Genomic DNA, 27,613 nt, shown 5'->3' on the forward strand with positions numbered 1-27,613 from the left:
GGGGTCAACTTTGCTGTTACATCATGCTCTCTCTGCTGTGCTGGTTGCCGAACAACCTCTCGCACCCCTGCTCTCGCCTGTTGTCACCATCTTATGTACACACCGGCAGCCCTTGCCACTTTCACAACCGTGTTTTGTCAGTCCAGGGGGCACCACACAACGCCTGCCCTTAACATGAACTTCACCAGAGTGCCTCACATGTTCGCACTCGTCTTCATCACTATACATTCGCACTCGTCTTCATCCCTATACATCTCGCATCAAGAGGTGTTGTGCGCAAAAACTGTGTGTGCGTTTTGCTGCTTCCGGGCTCCAGATGAATGATATCGCAGTCTCAATCTGTACATCCACGCAGACAACACCCTAGGGCTGTGCGCTCCCCGCCCATGCATGTGCACGGCAGCCAGTACGCTACGTGCCAAGTGCTTGGCTGAAAAAATACACCGTGCGTGCACCCTGTGCCGCTGCAGCCGTATCGCAGCAGCAACTCAAAAGTCAACTCTCCACTCGTGCACTCCCGCACTCGCGCCAGCAGCGGACCTAACTTGCACCCCGCTCTTGCAGACACCCACCAAATAGAACTTGAGCAGAAGCAAGCGGCAACGGGTGTGTCTTGCCCTCTGCCCTCATCACCGCTCACAGCTCAACAAAATGCCGACCAACCAACGAAATGGACCGCGCTCATCAAAACACTCAAGACGTGCCGCACTGCTGCTGACACGTCACCACCCGCCGCTCTACCCACCTCCTCCAAACCCAACACGCCTCCTGGACCTCCTGCATTTACAGGCTCTTGAGGTTGTCGGGCAGGGGGGTGACGGGCAGGCCAAGGTCACGCTCAATGTCGTCCAGCTCCAGAATGGCCTCCTTCTCGAAGCGCAGAGCCAGGTGTTCGAAGATCTCGGTCTGCTCCACCAGCTCCTGGGCCACGAAGGCGGCGATGGCGATCATGGCCAGGCGGCCGTTGTTCAGCTCCTTGGTCTGAGGGGAGAGGGAGAGAAAAGGCAGAGAGGGCAATGTCAGGCATACCGGGGAGGGAAGGCTGGGTGTGCTGTGGTAGAGCTGCGAAGTGTGGCCTGGCCCTGGGCTTCCCCTACCCTTGTCCGCCGCCCACCGCTTCCACATCCTCACACGGGCCCCACGCACCTGCATGACCTTGAGCTCCTCGGGGTCGGTGGGCTTGAGGCCCAGGGGGTCGAAGCCCAGGTCACCGGGCTCGTAGTCGTCCTTCAGGGAGTTGAAACCGGTGCCGGTGGGGGTGGCCCAACCGACGGCGACACGGTAGGACTCGGCCACACCGATGGCGATCAGCAGGGGCTCCCAGAAGCCCTGGCCGATCTGCTGGAAGTGATAGATGGCGGGGCCAGACACGCGGCCGTCCCAGTCTGTTGGGTGGGGTTGGAAAGAGCAAGGGCGAAGGGTCAGTGGCAGACATGGGCATACATACATGCAAGCGAGGGCTGCTGGGCTGTGCAAGTGCGGACGGTACACAATGCCCTTGCTTTACGTGCAGGCGCAAGGAGGCACGCCCCGTGTGCAACTTGATGCGTGCCCCCGTGGCAATGAGGCTGGCAAACTCAGAATCCTGTTTACCCTAAGCACGGCCCCCGCCCCCAGCAGGCCCATTCCCAAGCAGCCCCGAACTCACTGAAAAACAGGGGGAAGTCCTGCAGCTGCTCGCCCACGACGAAGCCCAGGGCGGCAAGCATAGCCACGCGGCCGTGGGTGATCTCGCTCTCACGCCAACGGCGCACATCCTTGATGGAGGCAGTGGCGAGGAAGCCAGCGGGGTCGAACACACCCTCAAAGGGAGCGGTCACGCCGGGAAGGTTCTTCGTGTCTGCAAGCGGCAGGCGGGGAGCTGATGGGGTAAACAAAAGAGTACAGCCCCGCCCCCCCCCCCCGAGCAGCTGTTTCCCACACACAAGCGAGGCATGAAGGTTGTATGAGTGCGAGGCAACGGCGCAAGGCCATGAAACAGAGAAGTCGAGCACCTAGAAAGACTTACATGCGAAGACGTCCTCCGCTGCGACCGGCGCAGCAGTCTGCGGCTCAGCGGCAGTTGTGCGACGGCCAGACACGGACTTGACGGCCACAGTGGCACGAGCGGGGGTCTGGCGCAGGCCAGAAGCCTTGCGGGAAACGACGTTCGCGAGCATTGTGAGTGCAAGTGGCGTGCAAGTGAACTGAAGCAAGTGCGTAGCAGGCGAGTGCGCTGTAAGCAAGCAGATAGAACAAGATGGGCTATTGACAGCTTTATCAAGACCAAAAAACACCAACCAATTCGAGCTTGTACGGGTCGTAGGAGACTCGCGGCCTCGAACGAGGGGCCGAGAACGCTCGCCTCGGCAGTCGCCCATGTTAATGCATTTCGCCGCCCATCAAATATATCTTACTCACCGTAAGCGATTGTCGAGGAGCGGTGGCGGGGACCCACGGTTGCAACACCCTAACGTTTTCCGGCCACACGCACGCCGACAGCGACCACCTGCAACTTCCGGAAGCGCGGTTCCAACCCCGTGTTCGGGATCGCAGGATGCAGGGACGCATTGCATGTCCAGGCGCACTGTCAATGTATTGGTGCTTGGTTTCATGGGTTTGCGCTATGTTGGGGCGGCTCCCTGGTCGATGGACATGTCGTTGATGGCCTCACATAGTCACCTACCGACTTGCGCTCGGGTCCGTGGCGCCTTCACAGGCAGCCAGGGGCCTCTATAGATGTTGGCCTCTCGATATTTAGCCCAGCTATATACATATGCCATGGAAAGTGTGACGCACCCGGTGCGTTTGCGCTACAGCGCGATTTAGCTCGAACCAACTAGCATGATCGATTATTCGCAGCTTCCTGTATACGTGATCTTCTTTTCAGGCCGCGAGAGCGAGTGCAGCGTATGAACGAAGCCGGTAACTGCGCTTTCTTGGCTTCCTTGAGGATGCGCGCAGCTATAACGTACAGTGCGATGTATTAGCGACACAGTCTGGCCTGCCAGAGCGCGTACTTGCAAGAATTTCAGAGCGGGCTCGTTCCGATCGGCTGGGATGAAAGCGTACACGATATGTGTGAGCAGCTGTATCCGTTGATATAATCGGTGAGCAAAGTCATGCACAGTTGCGATGTGCTGTGAACTTTTAGCACGCTCGGCGACCCAGCCCCAGCTCGGCGAACCTCCTCGCTGGCGGGGGGAGGGACCCCCCCCCCCCCTGCACCGCCCTCCCCTTCTGCGCGCTGCACGACACGCCTGCGGGGGGAGGGAAACCCTCCCCCCTGCACCCCCCTCCCCCAGCTTCCTAAGTGACGTGCCTCAGCGGCGGGCTAAGAGAATCGTATGGGAGGGGGGTGCAGGGGGGAGGGTGTCCCTCCCCCCGCTTGAGGGGGGGCGCAGGGGGGGGGCACCCCCCCGCTAATTTGCATATCGACCAGGAGAGCCCCCCCCTGATATCGACTACAACAAACGTCGATGCAGGCCACGATCAGTCGGCACTGATAGCTGGGCGCAGGGGCTAAGTTCGCCTTCCTCACCGGTCCTTGCCCCCTGGTCCCGCCGCCCTTCCCTGGGAAGGCTTCCCACTTGTACTGCATCCCACATTTCCTGGCAGCATCGGCACGTTGCCCTGACTGTCGTGTGATGTCGTGTCTGTGGTTTGCCGCTGCTGCATACCCCCCCCTGGGGGTGGCTCTGCTGTGTGTGCTGTGCTGAGCGGTAGGTTGTTGCCGGTGCCTGTCGGGTGACTCAGTGCGTGTGACTCAGCGTGTCAAACCCGGTCCTGCATGGGAGCCGCTACAGGCCCAGCGGGGGTATGCCGGGCCAGCGAGTCCCTGACTCGCTGGTTGTGTTGCCAACAGCGCAAGCTAGCAGACTGTGTATCAGACTGTGTCAACCAACCCATCGCGAGCATTAGCCTTGTCCGTTCCTTCGCTTCCCAAACGTTAGCATCCCACTACGTTAGACTGCGTCAGCCTGCCTCGCGCCAGCAGCAGCAGCCAGCCTCCGTGGCTGAACCGCTCATCATTGGTTGTCCCCGCGTCAGCGTCCAGACTTGATCACCCTGGTACGCGGCCGGGCATCGGGACATTGGTGGCCATACGGGGTCCCTACACTCTAGGACCGTATCCGGTACATGCAACACAACCCACAGTTGCTATTGGCGAACTCGGCGCTGCATCCCACTGCGCTCTCGCCCTTCTTCTCCGCGGCTACTTCTCACTGGACAACAAGGCTTTGCTCATTCATCCTTTCCTCTCGCTTATCTACATCCACGAAGCATGTCAGATGCATCAGCGGTCTCGCCGGAGTCTGTCGAGTCGGGCGCGGCGCCCATTTTCACTTCGCCGGCTGACGACCGCGAAGCTCGCTACACTCGGCGCACTTTATTGGCAGGTTCTCGGGACACATTGCATATGGCAGGCCAGGTCATCGCAACTCTACCGCTGATGGTTACTCTGCCCATACGGATTCGCCCGCCAGCGAGCCGGCAGCACTAGCCAGCTCAGTGTACATGGAGCGCTCGTCACTGGAGCAGTGGTGGCATGGGCGGTGGCCGCGGTGATGGCCGCGGCGGCCGCCACAGCGGCCGCGGGGGAGGTCGCGGCGTGGCCGCACACGCTGTGGCCCTCGGCTCCGACAGCGCTAGCGACGCCGCGCCTGAGGCCGCGCACGCGGCCATTGGCGCCCTCACGCTCGCCTCAGCAACACTGTCGGCGCCAGCTGCCTCCTCCAGCAGCTCCCTGCCCGCAGCCGCCAACGCTCCCGCCGCCGCCGCCAGCGCCGCGCCCAGCAGTGACGCCGCTGCCGTCGACCCGGTCAGCTCTGCCGTCTCCATGTACGCGCCTTACGCCTACGCCTCACGGGCCACAGCAGCCCTGGCGACTCCACTGCGCCCGCTGCTGCACCCTGCGCCGCCGCCAACGGTGCATCTGCATCCTCTGACTTCCTCGGCGCTGCATCCCAGAGCGCCATTCTCACCGCCGCACCCTCGTGTGGCTTCGCCTCCATCCCTCAAGACGCTGCATACGTCTTCACCTCTTCACCTGGTCCTGCCTCAGGCAGCACCATGGGCGCTGCTGCATCCCAGAGCAGCGCCGGCGTCGCCGCCTCCGCCATCGGCGCTGCCGCCGCACTCCCCGCGGCTGGCGCCGCAGCCGGCGACGCCTCCTCCCGTGCCGCCCCCGCTGGCGGCACACCTCAAGCCACACAGGCCACCGGTCCCGCGGCCGGCTCGCGCCTGCCGCTCGGCTTTGAGCAATTCGAGATGCGGCCGGCCGATTCAGAGGTCCTGCCGCTCCTCGCCACTTCTTCTCCTGCCCCTCCTGCTTCTGCTCCTGCCTCCTCCATCACCACCTCTCGCTGCGTGGCGGCCCCGCCTTCGCTGCTGGGGGGGGACCGCTGGGCCGCGTGCACAGCAGCAGCTCAGCCAACGCCGCTGCCACCAGCGTTTCCTCGCCTAAGCCGCCGCCCGCCACTGTGGCCGGCGGCCGCTCGCCATGAGCGCCCCAGACGGCGCGCAGCCGTCAGCAGGCGTCAACCCGTCTGATAGCGCATCAGCGCCTGGCAGCTCCGCGCACGCCGGCTCCCGCCTTGAGCGGCAGCCAGATGGGTGGGCCTATTGCGAGTGTCCCGACGTCACGGCCTCCCAACGTGACGCATTCCTTGGGTTGTTGGCGGCCACCGCCACCGCCTTCATCTCAAGTGCCTCGGGCAGCACGCAACCAGCAGCGGCAGCTGCAGTGGCAGTAGCAGGAGATGAGGCGCCAGCCGGCGCCTCTGCCCCGGGCAGCTTCACACCCGAGGGCCCTCGCTCGCTCCCGCCTGACGGCCGGTTCGAGCGGCAGCCTGATGGGTGGGTCCACTGCGACCGACAAGACGTCACGGCATCCCAACGTGACGCAATTCTGGCCTTCATGAACGCCAGCATGAGCACCTTCGCCTACAAGTTAGCAGATCTTGTGGGCTACAGTGGCGACGTCGGCCTTGAGCTTCGCCACGGCCGTGCAATCTATGAGCGCCCGCGCCCGCACACCGCAGACGAGCTCACAATCATGGAGTCCAAGCTACTCCTGGCCTACGGGGACCCGGCGGCCGCCGCCTGGCTGCCGGGAGCTGCAGCTGGGGGGGCACCCACAGCCGACGCTGGGGGGGCACCCACAGCCGCCACTGGGGGGGCACCGGAGCCTCACGCTGGGGGGGGCGCCTGTGGAGGGCGCGCCCATCGGCGCCGATGGCCGGCCAGCGTCTCAGCAAGTGCTCGCGGCTGCCATCACCGCCCCGGCCCTGGTCAACCCTGCCGGCGCGCTCATCCAAAGCGCGCGGGCCCGCTGGGCACAGCTGCAGGCGCTGCCCTCCGCGGTCTCGGTCAACGCCACCGCCATCGTGCCCGACGCGAACGAGCTGTTTGCCGGCCACAACGGCGGCCCCACTGACGCCACGGAAGCCCCGCCGGCTGAGCGCCCGCCTGACCAACTCCTCATCCAACTCCTCACTGTCATCCAAGCCGCGCGTGTGCAGCTTCGGCAGCTGCCACGGTCCCCGCCACTGCCCCTCCGCCTGCGCTCCGGCACGGGCGACGTCCTGGGGCTGGACACGCGGCTGGTGCAGCACAACTTCTTCGCAGCCGCCATGGGGGATGCGGGCATCACGCTGCTGGAGCTGCCCGGCGGCCTGGCCTCAGGGCTGCAAGCCGCCTTGCGGATGGGCTTCCGCATCCGGCGCTACGTCCACGTCGACACCGACCCCGCCGTGCGTGCCTCTGTCGCCCGGCTGCTGCCCATGCTCGCCACGCAGCATGCACCGCTGCTGCCGCCGCAGTCGTGGCAGCTGCACTCTGGCCCCGACCGCCTCGGCCTCACACCGGCGGACCTGGTGCCCTGGGCACTCGGGCCGGAGGGAGCGGAGCAGCTGCGGTTGCACGACGGCAGCCAATGGCTTGTGGTCACCAGCTGGGCCTCGCACGCGCTCTGGCGCGACTCGCTCGCCCTCCAGCTCCTCGGCGGCCTGCAGCAGCAGCTAGCCAGCCGCCGCCTTCCCCAGCTCGCCTTCCTCGCGGAGGGTCCCTGGTGTGCGGAGTCACCAGACGCCTCGCCGCCCTTCGGGCCGCCCGCCGGCATTGATGCTGTGCAGGCCGGCAGCCCCGCGCATCGCGTCACCTCTCTCTACACCAACCTGGCCGACTCATCCCAAGTCGACTTTGCCTTCTCTCACCTGCGCCCTCTTCCCAGCCGCCTGCTTGCTGCCGTGCTGCCGCACGGCCGCACGCCTGGTGCTGCGCAACGGCCCCTCCCTCCTCCTTACGTGGCGCTGCAGGCCCCCGGCCAACCCCTCGCCGCGCTGCCCCCGCCTTCCCCGCCGCCCGCCGCCCCGGAGCCGCCACCGCTGCGTGCCGGCCCTGATGGCCTGCCCTGCGCCCCGGACGCGGCGGACTGGCTCGCCGTCTCCACCCACCACTCCTCCCTCTCCTTGCCCGCCGCCTTCGCCGTCCAGCTGCTCCGCCGCCACACGCCGCCGGCTGTCTTCACGGCCGCCTTGGCTGCCGCCACGGCTCTCCACCGCCTCTTCTTCACGCGCCACGACATGCAGCCGCTTCCCCCTCGTCAGATCGACGCCCCGGCCTCCACGCTGGGGGGGGGAGCTGCCGCCTTGGGCCCAGCAGACCACCTGGAGACCGCCTTTGCAGCGCTGGCGCTGTCAGACGAGCCGTCACCACTGTTGGACGCGACCGAGACCACTCTCGCGGTTGCCCTGCTTCACCAGCGTCTCCTCGGGGCGCGCATGGGTGCGCAGCTGCATGTCTACGCCGCAGTGGCGGAAGCTGCGGAGCAAGCGGACTGGGCTGACGCCGCACTGCCGGCGTCGGCGGCCCCGGCCGCCGCCAGCACCACCATCGCCTCCGCAGCCCTGGGCCCGTCAACCCCTGACACCGCAGACGTCTGGAACGACGCCCCCGTCATGGACCTGCTGCGCCTGGGCGCCCAGCCTGACAGCCTCAGCCGCGAGGAGCGGCAACGTGTGCAGCGCCGCGCCGCCAGCTACCGCTGGACCGGAGAGCAGCTCATCCGCCTCATGCCCGACGGCAACACACGCGTATGCCCGCCGCCGGAGGCCCGTGACGCCATCGTCCAGCAGACGCACGAGATCGGACACCTCGGCGAGCGCCGCACCTTGGCGCTGTGCCAGCTGGGCTACTGGTGGGCCGGCCAGCGGGCGACGGTGCAGGGCGTTGTGCAGCGCTGCAAGCTGTGCGACATGGCCAACACCGGAGGCATGGTGCGGCCTGTTCAACTGCAGCCACTGCCAATCCGCGGCATGTTCTACCGCTGGGGCATCGACCTGGCGGGCAACTTGCACCCGACTTCCCCCGATGGCTACACCTACGTGATGGTGTGCGTGGAGCACTTCACCAAGTGGATCGAGCTTTTCCCGCTCACCACCAAGTCCGCCAGCGAGACCGCACGAGGGCTGGTGGAGCTCCTGACGCGCTTCGGCTCGCCCGCAGAGGTCACCACTGACCGCGGCACCGAGTTTGAGGGTCCGTTCCAGGCGCTGTGCGAGGCTAACGCCATCGACCACCGGCGCACGCAGCCAGATCATCCGCAAGCCAACGGCCTAGCGGAGCGCATGGTGCAGGTTGTGAAGGCGGCACTGCGCAAGCACTGCCGCAGCACGCAGTCCAACGACACGTGGGACAAGGCGCTGCCTTGGCTCGCCCTGGCCTACCGCTGCTCGCCTCAAGCTTCAACCCGCTACTCGCCCTACAAGCTGCTCTACGGCGTGGACCCCATCATCCCGCCTGCCGTCCGCCCGCGCTTTGAGGAGCACGAGCTAGCCTTCACCGGCGACGGCAGTGAGCAAGCTTACGCGGAGGCGCTCCTGCAGCGCTCGGAGTGGCTGCGGCGGCATGCGCCCGCCGCAGCCGGCAACCTGCTCATCGCACAGCACCGCGACACCCAGCGCTATGCTCTCACCCGCAGCGGCGGCTACCGCGCGCGGGCACTGGAGTTTGTGCCCGGTGACTACGTGTACCTGCGCAACGCAAATCCCGACAACACGTTGGAGATGCCGGTACGCGACCAGGTGCTGCGCGTGGAGCATGTGGGCGACATGGGCGTGGCCGCGCTAGTCGGCCGCGACACCGCACGTCTCCGTGCGCGAGTGGAGCAGCTGGTGCCATGCCACCTGCCCAACCTGGACCCGATTCAGGACGCCCGGCTGCTACGCACCAGCAACGACCTGGAGTGCGAAGTGTGCCACAGCCCGCAGCAGCCCTCCCGCATGCTGCTGTGTGACGGCTGCGGCACCGGCTGGCACCTCCGCTGCCTCACGCCGCCACTCAGCAAGGTGCCTCCTGGCGCCTGGATGTGCCCGGGCTGTGTGGAGCTGGGCAAGGCTCCACCCACCGGCCCCGCGCCGCAGCGGCCCTCGGCGGGTCCAGTGCTGTTCCCCAACGCTGACACGCGACGCCGCGACGCGGAAGCAGCTACCCTCGACGGCGTGTCAGTTGTACGGGCAGTTCCTGGCCCAGCCGGAACACCGCGGCAGCTGCAGAACGGCACTCTGCGCTTCCGCGGGCCCTTGTCACGCCCCTTCTACTTCATGGTGGAGTGGCCGGGAGGCTCCGCCGAGGCCATCACCCTGGCCGATGCAAAACGCCTGCAACGGCAAACAGTGCCATCGTCACCTGCATCAGCCCCTGCCCAGGGCGGCGAGCCCACGGCCAAGCGCCGTGTTCAGCCACGCCGCTGATGCACCAACCCTGCCGGCATCCCAACGGCAGGACCTCGCGCACGCCGGCATCCCAACGGCGTGTGCCGCGCTGGCATCCCAACAGCGCGCACCCACGGACATCTGCTCGGAGCTGGCTTGGACTCGAAGCCAGCAATGAGGATTGACTAACCCAGTGACGTGTGACTAGCTAGGTGTCTGTTCTCGTTTGTCGTGTGGCACGAACTCACTCGCATATCATTCTGGTGTCATGCGTTTGCTGTCCCGTGCGTCTGTGTGTGTTTCCGACTTTGCCAGTCTCGCTGACTCCCCTGTCTTCAGTCGTGGGGGGGATCTCTCCGCCCGGGAGCGGCGTTGTGCAAGTTCGGCTGTGGCGCATGTCAGCTGTCGTGTGATGTCGTGTCTGTGGTTTGCCGCTGCTGCATACCCCCCCCTGGGGGTGGCTCTGCTGTGTGTGCTGTGCTGAGCGGTAGGTTGTTGCCGGTGCCTGTCGGGTGACTCAGTGCGTGTGACTCAGCGTGTCAAACCCGGTCCTGCATGGGAGCCGCTACAGGCCCAGCGGGGGTATGCCGGGCCAGCGAGTCCCTGACTCGCTGGTTGTGTTGCCAACAGCGCAAGCTAGCAGACTGTGTATCAGACTGTGTCAACCAACCCATCGCGAGCATTAGCCTTGTCCGTTCCTTCGCTTCCCAAACGTTAGCATCCCACTACGTTAGACTGCGTCAGCCTGCCTCGCGCCAGCAGCAGCAGCCAGCCTCCGTGGCTGAACCGCTCATCATTGGTTGTCCCCGCGTCAGCGTCCAGACTTGATCACCCTGGTACGCGGCCGGGCATCGGGACATTGGTGGCCATACGGGGTCCCTACACGGCCATACGGGGTCCCTACACTCTAGGACCGTATCCGGTACATCTCTCCGCCCGGGAGCGGCGTTGTGCAAGTTCGGCTGTGGCGCATGTCATGACTGTGCTGGGCGTGGAAAGGTTGCACCCCTCATGCTCCCCTCATCGTGCTGCACTTTGCTCAAAGGGTCTTTGTTTCCGATTTGCCTCATCTCCGGCCGCTCCACCTCAGCACCGATGCCGATGGTGCCCAAGATGGCGCCTAGAATTGTGGGATGCAATGAGGGGCTTACAAGCGGTTACAAGTGGGAAGCCTTCCCAGGGAAGGGCGGCGGGACCAGGGGGCAAGGACCAGTAAGGAAGGCGAAATATCGAGAGGCCAACATCTATAGAGGCCCCTGGCTGCCTGTGAAGGCGCCACGGACCCGAGCGCAAGTCGGCATGTGAGGCTATCAACAACATGTCCATCGACCAAGGAGCCGCCCCAACATAGCGCAAACCCATGAAACCAAGCACCAATACATTGACAATGCGCCTGGACATGCAATGCGTCCCTGCATCCTGCGATCCCGAACACGGGGTTGGAACCGCGCTTCCGGAAGTTGCAGGTGGTCGTTGTCGGCGTGCGTGTGGCCGGAAAACGTTAGGGTGTTGCAACCGTGGGTCCCCGCCACCGCTCCTCGACAATCGCTTACGGTGAGTAAGATATATTTGATGGGCGGCGAAATGCATTAACATGGGCGACTACCGAGGCGAGCGTTCTCGGCCCCTCGTTCGAGGCCGCGAGTCTCCTACGACCCGTACAAGCTCGAATTGGTTGGTGTTTTTTGGTCTTGATAAAGCTGTCAATAGCCCATCTTGTTCTATCTGCTTGCTTACAGCGCACTCGCCTGCTACGCACTTGCTTCAGTTCACTTGCACGCCACTTGCACTCACAATGCTCGCGAACGTCGTTTCCCGCAAGGCTTCTGGCCTGCGCCAGACCCCCGCTCGTGCCACTGTGGCCGTCAAGTCCGTGTCTGGCCGTCGCACAACTGCCGCTGAGCCGCAGACTGCTGCGCCGGTCGCAGCGGAGGACGTCTTCGCATGTAAGTCTTTCTAGGTGCTCGACTTCTCTGTTTCTTGGCCTTGTGCCGTTGCCTCGCACTCATACAACCTTCATGCCTCGCTTGCGTGTGGGAAACAGCTGCTCGGGGGGGGGGGCTGTACTCTTTTGTTTACCCCATAAGCTCCCCGCCTGCCGCTTGCAGACACGAAGAACCTTCCCGGCGTGACCGCTCCCTTTGAGGGTGTGTTCGACCCCGCTGGCTTCCTCGCCACTGCCTCCATCAAGGACGTGCGCCGTTGGCGTGAGAGCGAGATCACCCACGGCCGCGTGGCTATGCTTGCCGCCCTGGGCTTCGTCGTGGGCGAGCAGCTGCAGGACTTCCCCCTGTTTTTCAGTGAGTTCGGGGCTGCTTGGGAATGGGCCTGCTGGGGGCGGGGGCCGTGCTTAGGGTAAACAGGATTCTGAGTTTGCCAGCCTCATTGCCACGGGGGCACGCATCAAGTTGCACACGGGGCGTGCCTCCTTGCGCCTGCACGTAAAGCAAGGGCATTGTGTACCGTCCGCACTTGCACAGCCCAGCAGCCCTCGCTTGCATGTATGTATGCCCATGTCTGCCACTGACCCTTCGCCCTTGCTCTTTCCAACCCCACCCAACAGACTGGGACGGCCGCGTGTCTGGCCCCGCCATCTATCACTTCCAGCAGATCGGCCAGGGCTTCTGGGAGCCCCTGCTGATCGCCATCGGCGTGGCCGAGTCCTACCGTGTCGCCGTCGGTTGGGCCACCCCCACCGGCACCGGCTTCAACTCCCTGAAGGACGACTACGAGCCCGGTGACCTGGGCTTCGACCCCCTGGGCCTCAAGCCCACCGACCCCGAGGAGCTCAAGGTCATGCAGGTGCGTGGGGCCCGTGTGAGGATGTGGAAGCGGTGGGCGGCGGATAAGGGTAGGGGAAGCCCAGGGCCAGGCCACAATTCGCAGCCCTACCACAGCACACCCAGCCTTCCCTCCCTCGGCATGCCTGACGCTGCGCTCCCTGCCTTTCCTCTCCCTCTCCCCTCAGACCAAGGAGCTGAACAACGGCCGCCTGGCCATGATCGCCATCGCCGCCTTCGTGGCCCAGGAGCTGGTGGAGCAGACCGAGATCTTCGAGCACCTGGCTCTGCGCTTCGAGAAGGAGGCCATTCTGGAGCTGGACGACATTGAGCGTGACCTGGGCCTGCCCGTCACCCCCCTGCCCGACAACCTCAAGAGCCTGTAAATGCAGGATGTTCAGGAGGCTTGATGGGTTTGGAGGAGGTGGGCAGAGCGGCGGGTGGTGACGTGTCAGCAGCAGTGCGGCACGTCTTGAGTGTTTTGATGAGCGCGGTCCATTTCGTTGGTTGGTCGGCATTTTGTTGAGCTGTGAGCGGTGATGAGGGCAGAGGGTAAGAAACACCCGTCGCCGCTTGTTCCCGCTCGAGCTTTATTTGGTGGGTGTCTGCAAGAGCGGGGTGCAAGTTAGGTGCGCTGCTGGCGCGAGTGCGGGAGTGCACGAGTGGAGAGTTGGTTATGAGTTGTTGCAGCGATACGGCTGCAGCGGCACAGGGTGCACGCACGGTGTATTTTTTCAGCCAAGCACTTGGCACGTAGCGTACTGGCCGCCGTGCATATGCATGGGCGGGGAGCGCACAGTCCTATGGTGTTGTATGCGTGGATGTACAGATTGAGACTGCGATATCATTCATCTGGAGCCCGGAAGCAGCAAAACGCACACACAGTTTTTGCGCACAACACCTTGATGCGAGATGCATAGTGATGAAGACGAGTGCGAACATGTGAGGCACTCTGGTGAAATTCATGTTGAGGGGCAGGGTTGGGAGCAGCCTGGAGCAGGCTCCACGGAGCTGCCCCAGGGACTGACAAGACACGGTAATGAAAGCGACCAGGGCTGCCAGTCTGTGCATAGGAGCTGGGACTGTCCCCTCTGTAACATCCGCATCCATAGGACGATGACAACAGTCGAAAGGTTGTTCGGCACAGCAAAGAACAGCATCGCTGTAATAGCACGTTGAGGCGTCCAATCCCGTCAACTTGGCTCATCCCTTGAACTGCGTACAGAGGCTGTGTCCCGGAAGACAGGCGTTTTATCGTATGGTCATCTGCCATGCCGTTGAACTGCCGTACTCACGGCCGTACTTCAGCATCAGGCCAGCGCAATGAATGTGACCTTAACACAGGGTCACCCACCACTGCAGAGGGATATCAGCACGGAACGCTCAGTCAGAGCCTCTAACTCTCTAAGTGCGTAAGATACAGGCTAGACCCCGACCTGGCAACCTCGCACTGACACAGCAGCTCTTGACACCACAACCTGAAGGTGCGCTGACAAAGCTGACTCTCATCAGCTCTCACATGCATTGCAGGTATTGGGTGTGAATAAACATCCAGCGGCATCCAGGAGATCGTGCACTGGGCAGCCACGGTGCAAATGTCGCACCTTAGGACTGTGGAGTGCGCGTGTGTGATGGGACAGGGTTCAGGCAGGTTGGCGAGGTCCCATAGGGTGCAGCTGACGCCCGTACCCCAAGCAGACAGCAAACAGTTTGCAGCGGCAGAGCAGGAGTGCATGGATGGTCGAACGCCGGAGTTACTGTACCGACAAGCTGGCTGGAAGTTTGCTGATGCGCATTCCTCACGCTCCGGGCGCCCGGCCAGTGGAGTGCGCGCGGACAACAAAGATCCATAACTATAAGATTGCTTGATAGATAGGGGTGAAGCAGCTTCTTTTGGGGGACCACTGTCGCACCGTCGGAGCACCTGGCAGCGTGGGAGCGTGGAGCACCTGGCAGGGAGCTGGCCGAATCCAAACCGGGATGAAGTTGCCGAAAAGGCCAGGGCTTTGGCCCCAACACACTCTCCAGACTACCATAACCTACACAGTCTTACCTGGATTCTCAGTACACCCTGTCCTCGCCGTCCCGCAAGTCAAGGTGCCTTTTCGTTGAGCATCGTAAGCTAGTCTCCTCACGTCTTCCTCGCGGCCTACCTTCATAATGGCGCAAGCAACCAGCCCGTGAGTTACGGATACTGCTGTTTGAGGACAACCGGTTCCGTGCGGGCCGCGGGCTGAGTTTGGACTTCAAAATGCTCGCTGCCGCTCGCCTGTTTGCAGGAAAGGTCCCGCTACCTACAAGGACAATCAGGTGTGTATGCATCGTAGTGGACGCTAGTAATCTAGCGGGTTGACGCTGTTTTGGTCAAGCAGGAACCGGGGCCGCTGACGGGCTGCATGCTACCGCCTCCCACGCAGGCGGGCTTAGCATTCAAGCACTTCTGGCACACAATGTTTTGATTCCGACTTGATCTAATGGCCCTGCAGGACCGTGCTTACAACTCAAAGGCAAAGATGCTGATTTACGGTGGCGACGAGCGTCCGGATACGCCGCAGCACATCGGCAAGAAGAGTAAGTCATGGGGAGTCCAGCGGGCAGCAGGCCCCGCCCTAGCGGCCCAGCGCCCTAGCGGCCAGCGGGCAAAACTTTGGTGACATGTCGGTGGGAAATCCCTTATCGCCGAAAGGCTGGGTGCTCTCTGGTATAGCCTGGGCCATTCCGCATATCGTAGCGCTTCCATTTCATGTATTCATATAGCGAGGCTGACGGCAAGGTGCCGGCGACCTCAGTGCCTGCACCCTGTCTCCAACCCACACGCCGTGACCCGCCGGCTGTTGCTCGCTTTCCCATGAGCTCCACTGGAGCAGTTGCCAATTCCATTGCAACACATCATTAGTAGCTGTCAGCAGGTTTTAAACTCTCTCTAAGTTGCACCTTGCCGCCGTCCTCTCTGTGAAGGCGTTAATAAGCGCGACGGCTTGGGTGCCCCGTTCGCCACCTACAACGACGACGTCGCGAAGCCCGAGGACGCCTCCAAGGACTACCACTCCAAGCCCAAGACGAAGGACGGCGCCTCCAAAGTATGCTTGCGTGTACATGCCCGTGTTGTGGGATACATGGGATGAGCAGAGGGCTACGGTATTCATCAGATAGCTAGCCCCCATGCCTCACTCACCGTTACAATACATTCGCCCGCAAACATGGTCGCATTTTTATCGGTATTTGCAGCCGACGGGGGCGGCCTTCAACGCGGACGTCTATCGCGAGCAGCTAGCCAACAACTACACAAACATGCAGGTGGGTTGGTCAGGTTTGCAGGACAGATGGCCAACTGGGGGCGATTGCCGCGGGGATTACACTCCACTCCAAATGTTCGATGGCCAGGCATGAAAGGCGACATCCTTGATCAGATGGGTTCACGTGCGGGGCCTAGCACATTGGAGGTTGGCCGCGCATTCACTAAGGTGCTGCGGGCCCTGACTGCTATCTGTGCAGGCGAGCAAGGCCCGCAACTACGGCGGCAGCAACATCTTCGGCGGGCCTACCAACTAAAGCAACATCCCCCATGCATGGAGGAGCGGGAGGCTCATCAGCTGGAGGCTGCAATGCACATAGAAGGGGCAGTGGAAGTCGCTAGGGAAGCCTGAGTGGGCCGGATGCCAGGCGCCATGTGTGCAGCGGTTTGGGACCAGTCTGGGTTGCAGCGCTATCCTGAATTGCGCGCGCGCTTTTTCCATTGGGCGAGCTGTTGCGGCTACCATATGTAGATATGCCCGATAGGGAGGTAGCCGCGGCGCCGATTGCCTGTGTTTCTGAGCATGTATCGTCAAGGACCTTGTGATGTAGTGGTGTTTGGTTTGAGCAAGTGCGCAACGTTGCTCGATACCTGTAAATTTGAACTGAGCACTGGGCTAAGTGCACGGAAGTGATCCCGTACACCCGCTGATCACGTTTAATTAGTGGTTCGTTCGTGTCGACTGACAAGAGTGTTGTTTGGATGTGTCGCGATGCTACGTGTCTGGTGTATCGGGAGCACGATCGCTGCACATGCGTTTGACCGTGCAGTGACACGCTCTTGCCATTCATTCGTTTTGCAAGAAGTGGCTGCTACAGGCGGCAGGCGGTGCACATCACGGAAGTGCCACAGGGTTGAAGCTGGCACAGCCAGACATGCTGCAAGGATTCCCCGTCTGCCTGTAAATTTGCTTGTTTTTGCCATGAAGCATTCTCGTGTCGCTACCTTCAGCCGGATACACTGTCCCATCGCACACCTTAAGCCGGATTTGCAAGCGCCGTGTGCCATCTCTGATCCCCGCCGGCTGTCTGTCTCCCAGGCACCCGGCGGGCTGCCCTTCTCCTCGTACCCCATAGGTGCATACCACCAACGAGACCAAGGCCAAGATGTCGGCGGCCAAGACGTGTCGCGTCTAGATGCTGCGTGAGAGAGCAGTGACGGGCGGGGGCACATCAAATTATCAGTCAGCACCATCGTGCATCACGTGTCCTGCACGGAACCCCACAACCGGTAACCCATACCAGTCCGTTTCTGCCCTTGTGCTTTCACATCAGCTTGCGCCAGCAGCCAATAACTTGTCAGTATCCTCGACGTCGTTCAGCTCAGGAGCAATTTCATAATTGGCTTCAATGTCATCAATGCCCCATGTCACCTCACGCGCCGCAAACGGTAACAGCCTACAACAGTGTCGCACACCCGACACAGACAGTGAGACAGGCCTTGTGCGCGGTAGCCAAACAGATACACGCACCGCCTGAACTCATCAGCACCTCACTCACACAGTCCACAGTCCACACCCTCCCTCATGCAATTCCACACCTCCGCGTGAGCGGTTCCTGTTCCTGCCGCTGCATGCTGCCCCAAAAACTTCAATTCCCACCATCACAGCATCTACACGGCATTGCCAGGCCTCCTTGCCTACAGGCGCGGCTCGCGAGTTGCGGGCCGCTCCGCGCCTGACGCCATGCGCCACGAGTCGGGCATGGACACCTCCTCCTCGGCGTCCACAGACCACAGCGTGTTGAACAGCACTGAGCACGGGCGGGGAGTGGGCGAGGATGGGGTGGTTAGAGCCGTGTAGGAATGCACACAGGGAGCGGGGGCGAGGCAAGGGGGTGGCCCGGGCGGGAGGAGTGCGGGAGCAGCCGTTAGACACGGGAATCTGCGAGTTCCTGCCGTTGCTTTGCTAAGCTCCAATTACAGCCGGGAGCTCCGATGTCTATTCGGTCTACCTCCATGCCGCCACAGCGGCACGCTTCAAACAACCCAATGCCCCCATCTTGTGTCATCTCCCCTCGAAACAATCCTCCAGGTCCTCCTGCACCCCCACACCCCACGCTCCGCCTCTGCCTCACACCACACCTCTGCCCTGCCAGCTCACCACCACCACGTACTGCCCCCGACCGCACTCTCACCCGTGGACAGGTAGCGCTCGCCAAAGCTGGGCAGCACCGTCACGATGAGCTTGTCGCGGTTCTCAGGCCGCTTGGCGATGCGGATGGCGGCAGCCACCGCGGCACCTGCGCAGCGCAATCGTGCGCGCATGGACACAGTCAGCAGGGCGCGGCATGAGGGAGGCGCCGGGACGGGGCGGGGACACACGTTCCCAACATGCGGGTGCGTGTGACAATGACTGTGATGACTGAGTCCTGAAGCCGCACTGCGCCAGTCGCGCCCCCGCGACCAACCCATGCATGCCGCGCACCCCTGTACCCCACGCCAGCACAACGCCATCCTTGCGCCTCTTAAGCCCCACGCCCCTTAGTTCCCCTCCATACCCCATGCACGCCCCCGCTCACGCCCCTTTGCCCACCACCCCCCTCACCCGACGAGATGCCGCATAGCAGTCCCTCCTCCACCGCCAGCCGCCGGGCCATTTCAATGGCCTCATTGCTGTTGATCTTCACCACCTGCGTTCGAGGGCAGAAGTGGGAAGGTAGTCGTCCATGGAGAACCGATTCATTAATCTCTAATATCAAGTTTTGAGTGCCGGGCGGGTACATGCCCGAACCCAACAACAGGTCCTCATTGTCAAGAGTGCGTCTTCCGGCGGTCCATGCATGACTGACTAGAAGGGGTTGATCAAGGCGGTGCCTGCGACAGCGATGCGGACAAACACTCGTCTACCCCAGCCCCCCCATTGGGTTCGGTTCAGTTTGGGCTGGTATCTACAACCCCATCCCCCAGCCTCCCCACCTCGTCCAGCAGGTCCACCCGCAGGTTCTTGGGCACGAAGCCGGCGCCAATGCCCTGGATCTGGTGGTAGCCGGGCGCGCCGCCGCTGATGACCGGGCTCTCAGCCGGCTCCACAGCCACAACCTGCACGGAGGCGTGGCACGGTGTGGGGTGTGGTTTGGCGTGGCGTGTTGCATTGCATTGCATGGGGTGGTGCGTTTTGTCCCCTGGGGAAGCGGCGCTGATGTGATGTTCGCCAGTACTCTAGCTGCCTCGCTCACTGCCTGGCTAGCTCGCTCGCCCCCGCCCTAGCCGCTCGACTGCTCGCTCACCTGCACACCGGGCTTCTGCTCCTTCAGGTACTGTCCCACCCCTGCACAGGGAGGCAGCAGAGGGAGGGAGGGCAGGCAGCACGGGGGCGTGTCAGAAGCGGTTGTTGCCCGGCTGCCCCGGGCCGCGCCGCCCTGCCCGCGCCCGCCGCCCGCGCCTCGCCACATCATATGATCCTATGTTCCTGAACCTCCACCAACACTAGCCACATACAAATGGCTCCGTGCTGCACCACCTCGCCTTGTGAACGCCCCTGTCCGACGCCGCTATCCAAGCACGACTCTGACCCCACGACAACCCTGCCCATGCCCCTGCCCTCACGTCCGCCCCGCCCACCCGAGATGGTGCCGCCCGTGCCCACGCCCGCCACGAACATGTCGATGTTGCCCGCCGTGTCACGCCAGATCTCGGGGCCCGTGGTCTTCAGGTGCACCTCTGTTGTACGGCACGGCACGGTACGGCACGGCACGACAGGGGGACGGAGGAAGGGCGTTGCAGGTACGACGGGCTAGCGAGCAACGTGCGTGATTTGACCTCCAACCTCCTCTCTCCCATGTCCCGAGCCTCGCCCTCGTCCTCGCCCTGCCCCCACTGCCCCCTATCCACTGCCCACTGCCCCCCTCCTTCCTCCCCCTCCTCCCCCGCTCCTTCTCTTCCCCCTCCTCCCCCTCGCTCTCACCCGGGTTGGCTGGGTTGTCGAACTGCTGCAGCATGAAGGCGTTGGGCGTGGAGCGCACCATCTCCTCGGCCTTGCGGATGGCGCCGGTCATTCCCTGCGGGTGTCGCGGGAGGACGTGGGAGGAGGGCGTGGGTGAGTGTACCCGGCTGTACGGCACAGCGGTTTCATTCCGCGGGACAACATCACACGTGTGGCCTGGCCACGTGTTTCGCGGTCACTTGCCTGCAGCCCCCTCCCCCGTCCCTCCCTCCCCCCTCCCCCTTCCCCGTCCCTCCCTCCCTCCCCCCTCCCTTTCTCCCTCCCCCTCCCCGCACCCACCAGGCGGCCGGGCGTGAGCACCAGCTCGGCGCCAAAGGCCTTGAGCAGCACGCGGCGCTCGATGGACATGGTCTCGGGCATGGTGAGCGCCAGGCGGTAGCCCTTGGCGGCGGCCACGTAGGCCAGCGCCACACCCGTGTTGCCGCTGGTGGGCTCGATCTGGGCGTGGGGGGTGGGGGGTAGCCGTTGATGTGGAGAACCGAACGATTAAAGGGGGTAAGGGGGGTAAGAGGGGGGGAGCCGGGGAGGGGCGGGAGGTTGGGGAGTGGTCGGGTGGGGCAGGGTGGGTTGTTTCACCCCATTCCCAACAGGAGAGAAACAAGAGCAGGCAGAGACAAGAAGACTCATGATAGGACACGGGGCCGCTGCGGTTGATGAGAGACGATGAGTAAAGAATTGGCCCCCGCGGCCTTGCACCCGACCCGTTCAACCGTCCTGCAAGCGCACCCATCCCAGCACCACCGCCACCGCCACCACCGCGGACACCTCTGTCACCTCACCAGGGTGGTGACGCCTGGGCTGATCTGACCAGCCTGCTCCGCCCGCTCAATCATGTTGAGCGCAATGCGGTCCTTGACACTGTGTGTGTGGGGGGGGGGGGGGGGCGTGCGGAGCACTTCGGTGAGCGGGCTTAACTTGTGCACTCCAGGGCTCCATGCCATGCATGCACCGAAATCGTGCCGTTCACGGCCCCCGGAGACCCCTCCCCGGGCCCTGGCTCCCCCGGGCCACCGTGCTATGCCGGTCTCCTTCACGACCCTGGCTGAGCATGTGGTAAAGCACAGTTACGCCCACTCTTTCGTCGGCCACGCAATTCAATGCTATAACCATCTTGTAACCCGCCACCAACGCAACTAAGGCAGTTGACCGCAGTCTGTGTGGCCGGCATTTGATGTGCGCGCATTCGGGAACGCGGCGGGGACGGGGATGGCACGTACCGGCCCCGCAGTGCCACTCTTTCGCAGTATGAGTAACCCCGCCAACCTAACCCTCTCCCCTCACCTGCAGCAGGGCTCAAAGCTCTCCAGCTTTGCAGCGATGCGCGCGCCACACCCCCTGGTGACCGAGTTGAGGAAAACCTACAGAACGTGGGCCGGTGATAGGGTTTCCTAACGCACGCGAGGTGCCAACCGCTCCCAGGCGCGCTGATTCAGCTAGCCTGGGAACTTTTCTCACTGTCACGGCGCGACAACATGCAGGCTGCCCATATGTGTTCGCAGTAGCAGAATTGCGGTGGCGAGCCCAGACACGGTCAGCGCGCCGGCAACGCCCTTCATGCCTGTCGATTCCCGAGTCCAACGACGCACCATCGGCGTGTTGCCCACAAGGCGTGTTGCATCCGGCTGGATGCCGACGTGCGGGTCAGGAACGCTGACGGCGATCGACGGCGTCGCAGCCTGCGTCGCCTGAGCCTGCGCCCGCACTGGCACCGTCCGTGTCACGGACCCGCGACACCGCCCAGCCGCAGTCACAGGGCTCAGTCGAAGAGGTACTATACAATCGCTGCAGTGCCTCAGTGAGGACGTTCCTGCCGAAGCATGGCTTTGTATGCGGGAGCCAAACGCGGCGACGGGCATTTTGGGTATCTACGCGTTCTAACTGATTGTGCGAGGAGATATGGATGCTCTGGTGAGGACTAGGGCTTTCCAATGAAACACAGCGGCCCATCGCAGGGGCGCAGTCATGTCAACGAGTGTTCTTTCGCGGACATAAGGATCTCAAAATTGAATTATGCATGTAATACTTTTCCGTTTTTGATGTATAGATTGCTTGAAACCATTCCCAGTTGTCGACGCTGCCACCTTGTTCGGAACAAACCACACGGCTTACAACGAGTCCCCTAACTGCTTAGTAGACATCATACACCTATAAGCTGTGAAGTCGGATACACTGAAACGCAGATCGGAAGGATAAGGGCTTGGCGCCAATTTCGCTGTGCAGCGGACCGGCAGCGGAGCAAGCTTGGAAGGAGAAATATTGACGCGTTGTGCCAAGTGAGTGCGTGCTTTGCGAAGAGACACATAGTATATGCATCACCACGGCCACCGTGCCCCTGTCCCTCGAGGCGCGGCGCGGCGCTGACCATCCACCCGTCGCAGGCGAAACGCCCCCCGGCGTGTGGCTGGCCGCTTCACATAAGGCCGCGCGGCAGCAGCGCCCGGGCGCGTCAGCTAGCTAGCTAGCCTGCAGCCGCTGTAAAGCAGGATCTCGCCGCTCTGCGCTTCTCGGGGGTTGGGCGCTCGCGCACCCGCCATGGCGCGGGGCCCCGGTGACACGGACATGGACGAGGCCTCAGCCGACGCCGCCATCCCTTCCTCCACCCCCAACCCCACCGTTGCCTTCCGCTGCACGCACGCGCTCTCCGGCCACACCAAAGCGGTGGCCGCCGTCAAGTTCAGCCCCGACGGCTCGCTCCTCGCCTCCGGCTCCGCAGACCGCACCGTGGCCTTGTGGGATGCCGCCACGGGCGCCCGCGTTAACACACTCGCCGGGCACTCCTGCGGCGTGTCTGACGTGGCCTGGAACCCAAACGGTCGCTACCTCGCAACCGCCGCCGACGACCACAGCCTCAAGCTGTGGGATGCGGAGACCGGCGCCTGTCTGCGCACGCTGACCGGCCACACCAACTACGTCTTCTGCTGCAACTTTGACGGCGCGGCTGGGCACCTGCTGGCCTCCGGCAGCTTCGACGAGACACTGCGGCTGTGGGATGTGCGCAGCGGGCGCTGCCTGCGGGAGGTGCCAGCGCACAGCGACCCAGTGACGTCGGCGGCCTTCAGCTACGACGGCAGCATGGTCGTCACGAGCAGTCTGGACGGACTCATCCGGCTGTGGTGGGTTGGTATGGGTGTTTTGGGGGGAGGGGAGAAGGGTTTTTTTGAGGGGGGGGTTGTATGCGCGAGCCGAAGTAACAAAGGGCCAAGGGGGGAGGCGGGGCTGGGGGGATGGGATGGGGGGGTTGTGTGGCCCTATGGCTGGTGGTGGGACTGGGTGGTGGTGGGACTGGTGGTGGGACTAGGTTCGTGGAGGGGATATGGGGAGGAGTTGTACGTGCGGTCGTTGATCGGCGGCGCAGGCAGTGGTGGGGCTTACGAGCTTGGGGGGGGGGGGTGCTGCGTTGGGTTGACGGAGGCTGGGTATGCCGGTGCGTGCCCGTGGCGAGAGCTAGGAGTAGGAGACCAGGGGGTCGCGGCTTCACTTGAACTGTGTCTAGGCCAGGGCGAAGGGGTGCAGAGGGCACTGGCAGCGGTGCTGGCGGGGCGGGGCAGGGCAGGGTAGGGCTGGGGGCTGGGCGGCTGCGGCTGCTGGCCCACACCAGTTTAAGTGTACGGCACTTTGCAATCAAGTCACTTCCATGCAAGGCTTCCTTGCTTACACGTCACTGCGCACCACACCCTGCCTCGCCGCACCACAGGGACACTCAGACGGGCCATTGCCTCAAGACGTTGTTCGACCGCGACTCACCGCCCGTGTCCTTCGCCGCCTTCACGCCCAACGCCAAGTGAGTTGGAGTTCACTTTCATGCCGTTTCGCACACAGGTACACACATGTAAGACGAGTGGTACTCTTGGCACTCAGGCTCGTGTGCTGGCCACAACGCATAAGCGGCGGGCCTCATGTCGTGCATGCAGTTATGGTTCAAAGCGGATGCCTCACAGCATGACCTCAACCACGCACACTTTTCTCTCGCACGCATACCCACACCAACTAAATCCCCACACACACGCACAGGTACGTGCTGTGCAACACGCTGGACGGGCGCGCCAAGCTGTGGGACTACGCCGCCGGCCGCACCCGCCGCACCTACGCCGGCGGACACGTCAACACACAGTTCTGCATCAGCAGCGGCTTCCTCGGCGGCAGTAGCAGCGCCAGCTTCGATCTGGGCTGTAGCATGGTGGTGACGGGCAGTGAGGACGGCAGCCTTGCGGCGTACGACATCTCGACGGGCCACGTGGTGGGTCGCGGGGCGGCGGCGGCGGCAGCGGCGGAGGGCGGCGGCGACGAGGGCAGCGCCGCCGCCGCGGCGGCGGGAGGTGTGGCCGGCGGGCACACGGCGGCGGTGCTGTCTGTGAATGTGCACCCCAGCGCGCCGCTGGTGGCCACGGGCGGGCACCACCCCGACAACAGCGTGCGGGTGTGGGCGGCGTCGCGCACAGAGCCAGCGGCCGCGTGAGGCGAGGTGTGTGTGTGTGTGTGGGGGGGGGGCAGGCGGGCGGGGCTTGGTGTGGTGTGGCCCCTGGTGTGGTGTTGGTGTGGCCCCTGGTGTGGTGCGGGTGTGGCCCCTGGTGTGGTGTTGGTGTGGCCCCTGGTGTGGTGTTGGTGTGGCCCCTGGTGTGGTGCGGGTGTGGCCCCTGGTGTGGTGCGGGTGTACGGCGGTGAAGGCGGGGGCGGCTGGTTGGGCGGGGGTGTCGTTGGGCGGCGGGGCTGCGGCGCCAGGGCATGTGTTGACTGGTCTGCAGGACCTGGCGGCTCGGGCTGGAGCGAGGGGTTGGTGGCAGGCCGGTGTGGTGCCTTCGCCGGGAGGTGATAGGTGCGAGGTGGGATCTGCGGGGGCCACACAGCACACAGCGGGGCCCAGGCGAGGACAGCAGGTGGAGCGTGCGTGAGCAAGCACGAGGCATAAAGCCATCTGCATCTGTGGCGGCCACGGCACGGCATGTAATGTTGCAGACAGACATGATAGTGATCTGGGTATGTCCTGAGTCCTGAGCCTCAGTTCCGCAACGGCTCACCACGCCACAACCCGCATTCGTACCTACACACTGACACACTGCGGGGCGGCCGTCATCCGCGCCATCCCCGCGTCGCCAGTCACGGCCCCCTCAGCCCCTCCTCCTCCTCGGCCTCCAGCTTCTCGGCCTCCAGCTTACACACCACCTGACTGATTGGATCCGAGTGGCCAAAATTGCCGTACGCCGTGTACAGCAGCTACGGCCGCGGCGCCGTCCATGCCGGCACGCCGTACGCCAGCAGCCCCAGCACGACGGGGGTTATAACCGACACGGCGCCGTACTTGTATGCGGCGGCGCCCGCGCCGTTGGGGGAGGCGGCAGAGAGCTTTTGCAGCTGTTGTGGGGAGTAGGACGGCGTCGGGGGCCAGGAGGCAGGGGCGAAAGGGGGGGCACAGAGTGAGGGGTGGAGGCCGTTGAGGAGCGGTGGGCTTGCAATCGACATTGCGTGCAATTACTCGTCCACGCGACTTGGCCGCTGGCGCCCATAGTTAAGTGGCATTTGGCCCCGCTCTAAGCCCTGTCCCCATGCCCATCCTTTGGCTCCTCCATGGAGGGATGGGTGGATTATTCACCATGCATGGGCGGACGGCTCGCGCCCAGGCGCCCTCTCCTGCCACGGCGACTTGCGCCCCACCCCCACACACCCCACCCGCGTGCTCCTCCCCCGCCCCACCCACCTCCACTACCCAGGTGGAAACGGTGCTGAGGCAGCCGGCCGTGCCGGTCATGAGCGCCTGCAGCACCACAGCCTGAGAGCCGCAGCATGGAAGCGGGGGAATTACAGTCATGATTTGTAAGAAGTGAAGGCACAGCCAGGAACAGTGGGGGAGAGAGAAGGAAAGGCAGTGCGGCAGAGGCCGTGCGGACGGCGAGGGGAGGGGGGATGGCATGGAGTCGTGGTGATACGGAACTCGTGTGGAATTGCGTTGGGGCAAGGGATGAACGGAGGAGGTGCCGTGCACGACGTGAATTCCTCTAAGCCCCCACGAGGCCACAGCCGCCCGGTTGCCACACTCCCACCACCCCTGCAATGACGAATTGAGATCTGGTCGTTGGGCTTGGGCACATGGGTCTGCTTTCCCCCGACCAACACGCACACACAAATCCAACCTCACACGCCCCACATCCACACACCTGCAGGTCTGTCATGGAGCCTCCCTGCCGGAACAGAATCGCCTCAGCCGTGAAGTTGAGGCAGCAGGCGGCCAGGTTGGCGACGAACGTGCCCAGCTGCAGCCACGCCCAGCTCCCCTCCCCGCCTCCGACCTTGCCACTGCCACTGCTGCCGCTGCCACTGCCGCCGCAGCTGCTGCTACCGCCAAATCCCAAGCCGCAGCCTCTGCTACAGCCGCGCCAGGAGGCAGGCACGGCGTTGAAGCGGGACAAGTACCAGCGCAGCACGGCGCCGGGCGGGCCCAACAGGATGGCTATCCACCACATGCGGCGTGGGTTGCCGGCCGGCTCCCGGTCTTGATGGGCGTATGCGGCTGACACGCCCGTCAGCGTCAGCAGCGCAAGCAGCGCGGCCACGTCTGCCGCGAGGTGCGGCAGCAGCAGCGGCTGCGGCTGCGGCGCCACGGCTGGCGGCGCTGGCGGCGGCGCCGTGAGCGGCAGGCGCGGCTCCGCCGCGTTAGCCGCCGCCGCCATTGCCCCAGCGCCGGTGGGCAGAACTATGGCGTTGCCGTTACTAGTGTTGTTGGCGTTGCCGATGTTGTTGTTGCTGTGATTGTTAATGGTGTTTGTGGCAGTGGTAGTAGCAGTCGGCTCCGTCGCTTCGGCAACCGCTGCGCTCTGCACCGTGACGGTTACACACCCACCGTCGGCAGACGCGTCGGCTGCAGCCGCCAGTTGGCCTTGGCTGGCGGCGGGCGGCAGAAGTGCCTCCTCGGCTGCCGTCGCCTCCGCCACCGGCCTTGACCCTGGCTGCGGCTGCTGCCGACCATCCGGTTGTCCTGACTGCTGCGGCGGTTGGTGCGGCAGCGTCGATGCCTCACCATCCGTCTTCGCTGCTGGTCCCGCATCCGCCGCCGCCGCCGCTGCGGGCTGCCCTGCTACAGCCACTTCGCGGCGGGCCAGGGCGTGTGCTACAGCCATGCCGGCCTGCTGCCCCACCACCAGCGCAACAAGCGGCCCGGATACGCCCACGTAGATGGCCCATAGCGCCTCAACCCACTGCGTGCCCTCGGCTGCACCGCTGGCGCCGGCCGCCGTGCGGCCCACCATCAGCACCACAACCTGCGCAGCGCCACCCATCCACCATAGAGATCAGCATGAAAGTATGGGATGGTTGTGCCTTAGTGCATCCAATTTCGGGGAACATGCCTCAGGCTGGGCCATTGGCCAGCGCCGCCATTGCCGGTAGCCTAAGGAGGCGCCGTGCGGAAGCTCCCAGTCCGCTCCTTGGACCTTCCCAGCCCTTCCCCTTCCCCCGCAGCCCGCTGCCCTGGACGCGCCTGAAGAATCCAGCTGGAGAAGGTGGTGAGCGAGCCGCAATAGCCGGTCCGCATGCCGATGTGAAGCGCGGCGTGCGACTGAAGCGACCAGTCGCGAGGCAGAAAGAGCAGCTGCAGGGGTTTGACCACTGCTGCCCCAGCGGCGCCGAGCTGAGGAAACAAGGTTGGAAGAGCGCTGCCCGCAGTGAGAGATCCAATCAAGAAGCTTCCCAGCACATTTGCAGGGAAGTCTATAAACATGGGCGCGCCGGGCCGAGCGAGCCCCGATGTGGTCGCGCATGGCGCCCAGGCCCAGGCTCCCGCGCTTGAAGAGCAGTCACCGTTGAACAACTTCTCTAGCATAATCCGCGTGAGGACACCCAATTGGGCAAATGCGGACAGGTGCAGGAGGATTCTCCATAATGCGGGCGCTGCGGGGGCGGGCGCCATGTT

General features: G+C 63.8%; 6 protein-coding genes across 6 annotated transcripts; 3 read left to right on the forward strand and 3 right to left on the reverse strand.

Annotated features, from left to right (window-relative positions):
- Window positions 1-4: 4 nt before the first annotated feature.
- On the reverse strand, window positions 5-2,215 carry CHLRE_08g367400v5 (uncharacterized protein). Its single transcript, XM_043064961.1, has 4 exons — window positions 2,009-2,215; window positions 1,649-1,840; window positions 1,147-1,385; window positions 5-981 (listed from the first exon to the last, which is right to left on the reverse strand). Exons 1-4 carry the CDS (start codon window positions 2,157-2,159, stop codon window positions 784-786), a joined length of 780 nt encoding a protein of 259 aa, XP_042921962.1. The 5' UTR covers window positions 2,160-2,215; the 3' UTR covers window positions 5-783.
- A 9,219-nt stretch (window positions 2,216-11,434) lies between these two features.
- On the forward strand, window positions 11,435-13,655 carry CHLRE_08g367500v5 (uncharacterized protein). Its single transcript, XM_001696012.2, has 4 exons — window positions 11,435-11,641; window positions 11,804-11,995; window positions 12,259-12,497; window positions 12,664-13,655. The coding sequence occupies exons 1-4, from the start codon at window positions 11,491-11,493 to the stop codon at window positions 12,859-12,861; spliced, it is 780 nt and encodes a 259-aa protein (XP_001696064.1). The 5' UTR covers window positions 11,435-11,490; the 3' UTR covers window positions 12,862-13,655.
- Window positions 13,656-14,514: 859 nt separating this feature from the next.
- On the forward strand, window positions 14,515-16,687 carry CHLRE_08g367550v5 (uncharacterized protein). The gene is made up of 6 exons (XM_043064962.1): window positions 14,515-14,655; window positions 14,755-14,785; window positions 14,962-15,046; window positions 15,434-15,555; window positions 15,704-15,772; window positions 15,971-16,687. The coding sequence occupies exons 1-6, from the start codon at window positions 14,636-14,638 to the stop codon at window positions 16,025-16,027; spliced, it is 384 nt and encodes a 127-aa protein (XP_042921963.1). The 5' UTR covers window positions 14,515-14,635; the 3' UTR covers window positions 16,028-16,687.
- Window positions 16,688-16,708: 21 nt separating this feature from the next.
- CHLRE_08g367600v5 (uncharacterized protein) lies at window positions 16,709-21,588 on the reverse strand. The gene is made up of 11 exons (XM_001696087.2): window positions 21,300-21,588; window positions 20,995-21,071; window positions 20,493-20,571; window positions 19,993-20,151; window positions 19,675-19,768; window positions 19,332-19,430; window positions 18,998-19,038; window positions 18,687-18,809; window positions 18,316-18,400; window positions 17,906-18,010; window positions 16,709-17,521 (listed from the first exon to the last, which is right to left on the reverse strand). Exons 1-11 carry the CDS (start codon window positions 21,300-21,302, stop codon window positions 17,409-17,411), a joined length of 978 nt encoding a protein of 325 aa, XP_001696139.2. The 5' UTR covers window positions 21,303-21,588; the 3' UTR covers window positions 16,709-17,408.
- Window positions 21,589-21,729: 141 nt separating this feature from the next.
- CHLRE_08g367650v5 (uncharacterized protein) lies at window positions 21,730-24,670 on the forward strand. Its single transcript, XM_001696014.2, has 4 exons — window positions 21,730-21,986; window positions 22,092-22,826; window positions 23,408-23,494; window positions 23,725-24,670. The coding sequence occupies exons 2-4, from the start codon at window positions 22,246-22,248 to the stop codon at window positions 24,167-24,169; spliced, it is 1,113 nt and encodes a 370-aa protein (XP_001696066.1). The 5' UTR covers window positions 21,730-21,986; window positions 22,092-22,245; the 3' UTR covers window positions 24,170-24,670.
- Window positions 24,671-24,673: 3 nt separating this feature from the next.
- On the reverse strand, window positions 24,674-27,509 carry CHLRE_08g367700v5 (uncharacterized protein). Its single transcript, XM_043064963.1, has 4 exons — window positions 27,182-27,509; window positions 25,863-26,963; window positions 25,406-25,477; window positions 24,674-25,062 (listed from the first exon to the last, which is right to left on the reverse strand). The coding sequence occupies exons 1-4, from the start codon at window positions 27,233-27,235 to the stop codon at window positions 24,925-24,927; spliced, it is 1,365 nt and encodes a 454-aa protein (XP_042921964.1). The 5' UTR covers window positions 27,236-27,509; the 3' UTR covers window positions 24,674-24,924.
- Window positions 27,510-27,613: the final 104 nt, after the last annotated feature.

Source organism: Chlamydomonas reinhardtii, chromosome 8 (genome assembly GCF_000002595.2).
Source record: "Chlamydomonas reinhardtii strain CC-503 cw92 mt+ chromosome 8, whole genome shotgun sequence".
NCBI lineage: Eukaryota > Viridiplantae > Chlorophyta > Chlorophyceae > Chlamydomonadales > Chlamydomonadaceae > Chlamydomonas > Chlamydomonas reinhardtii.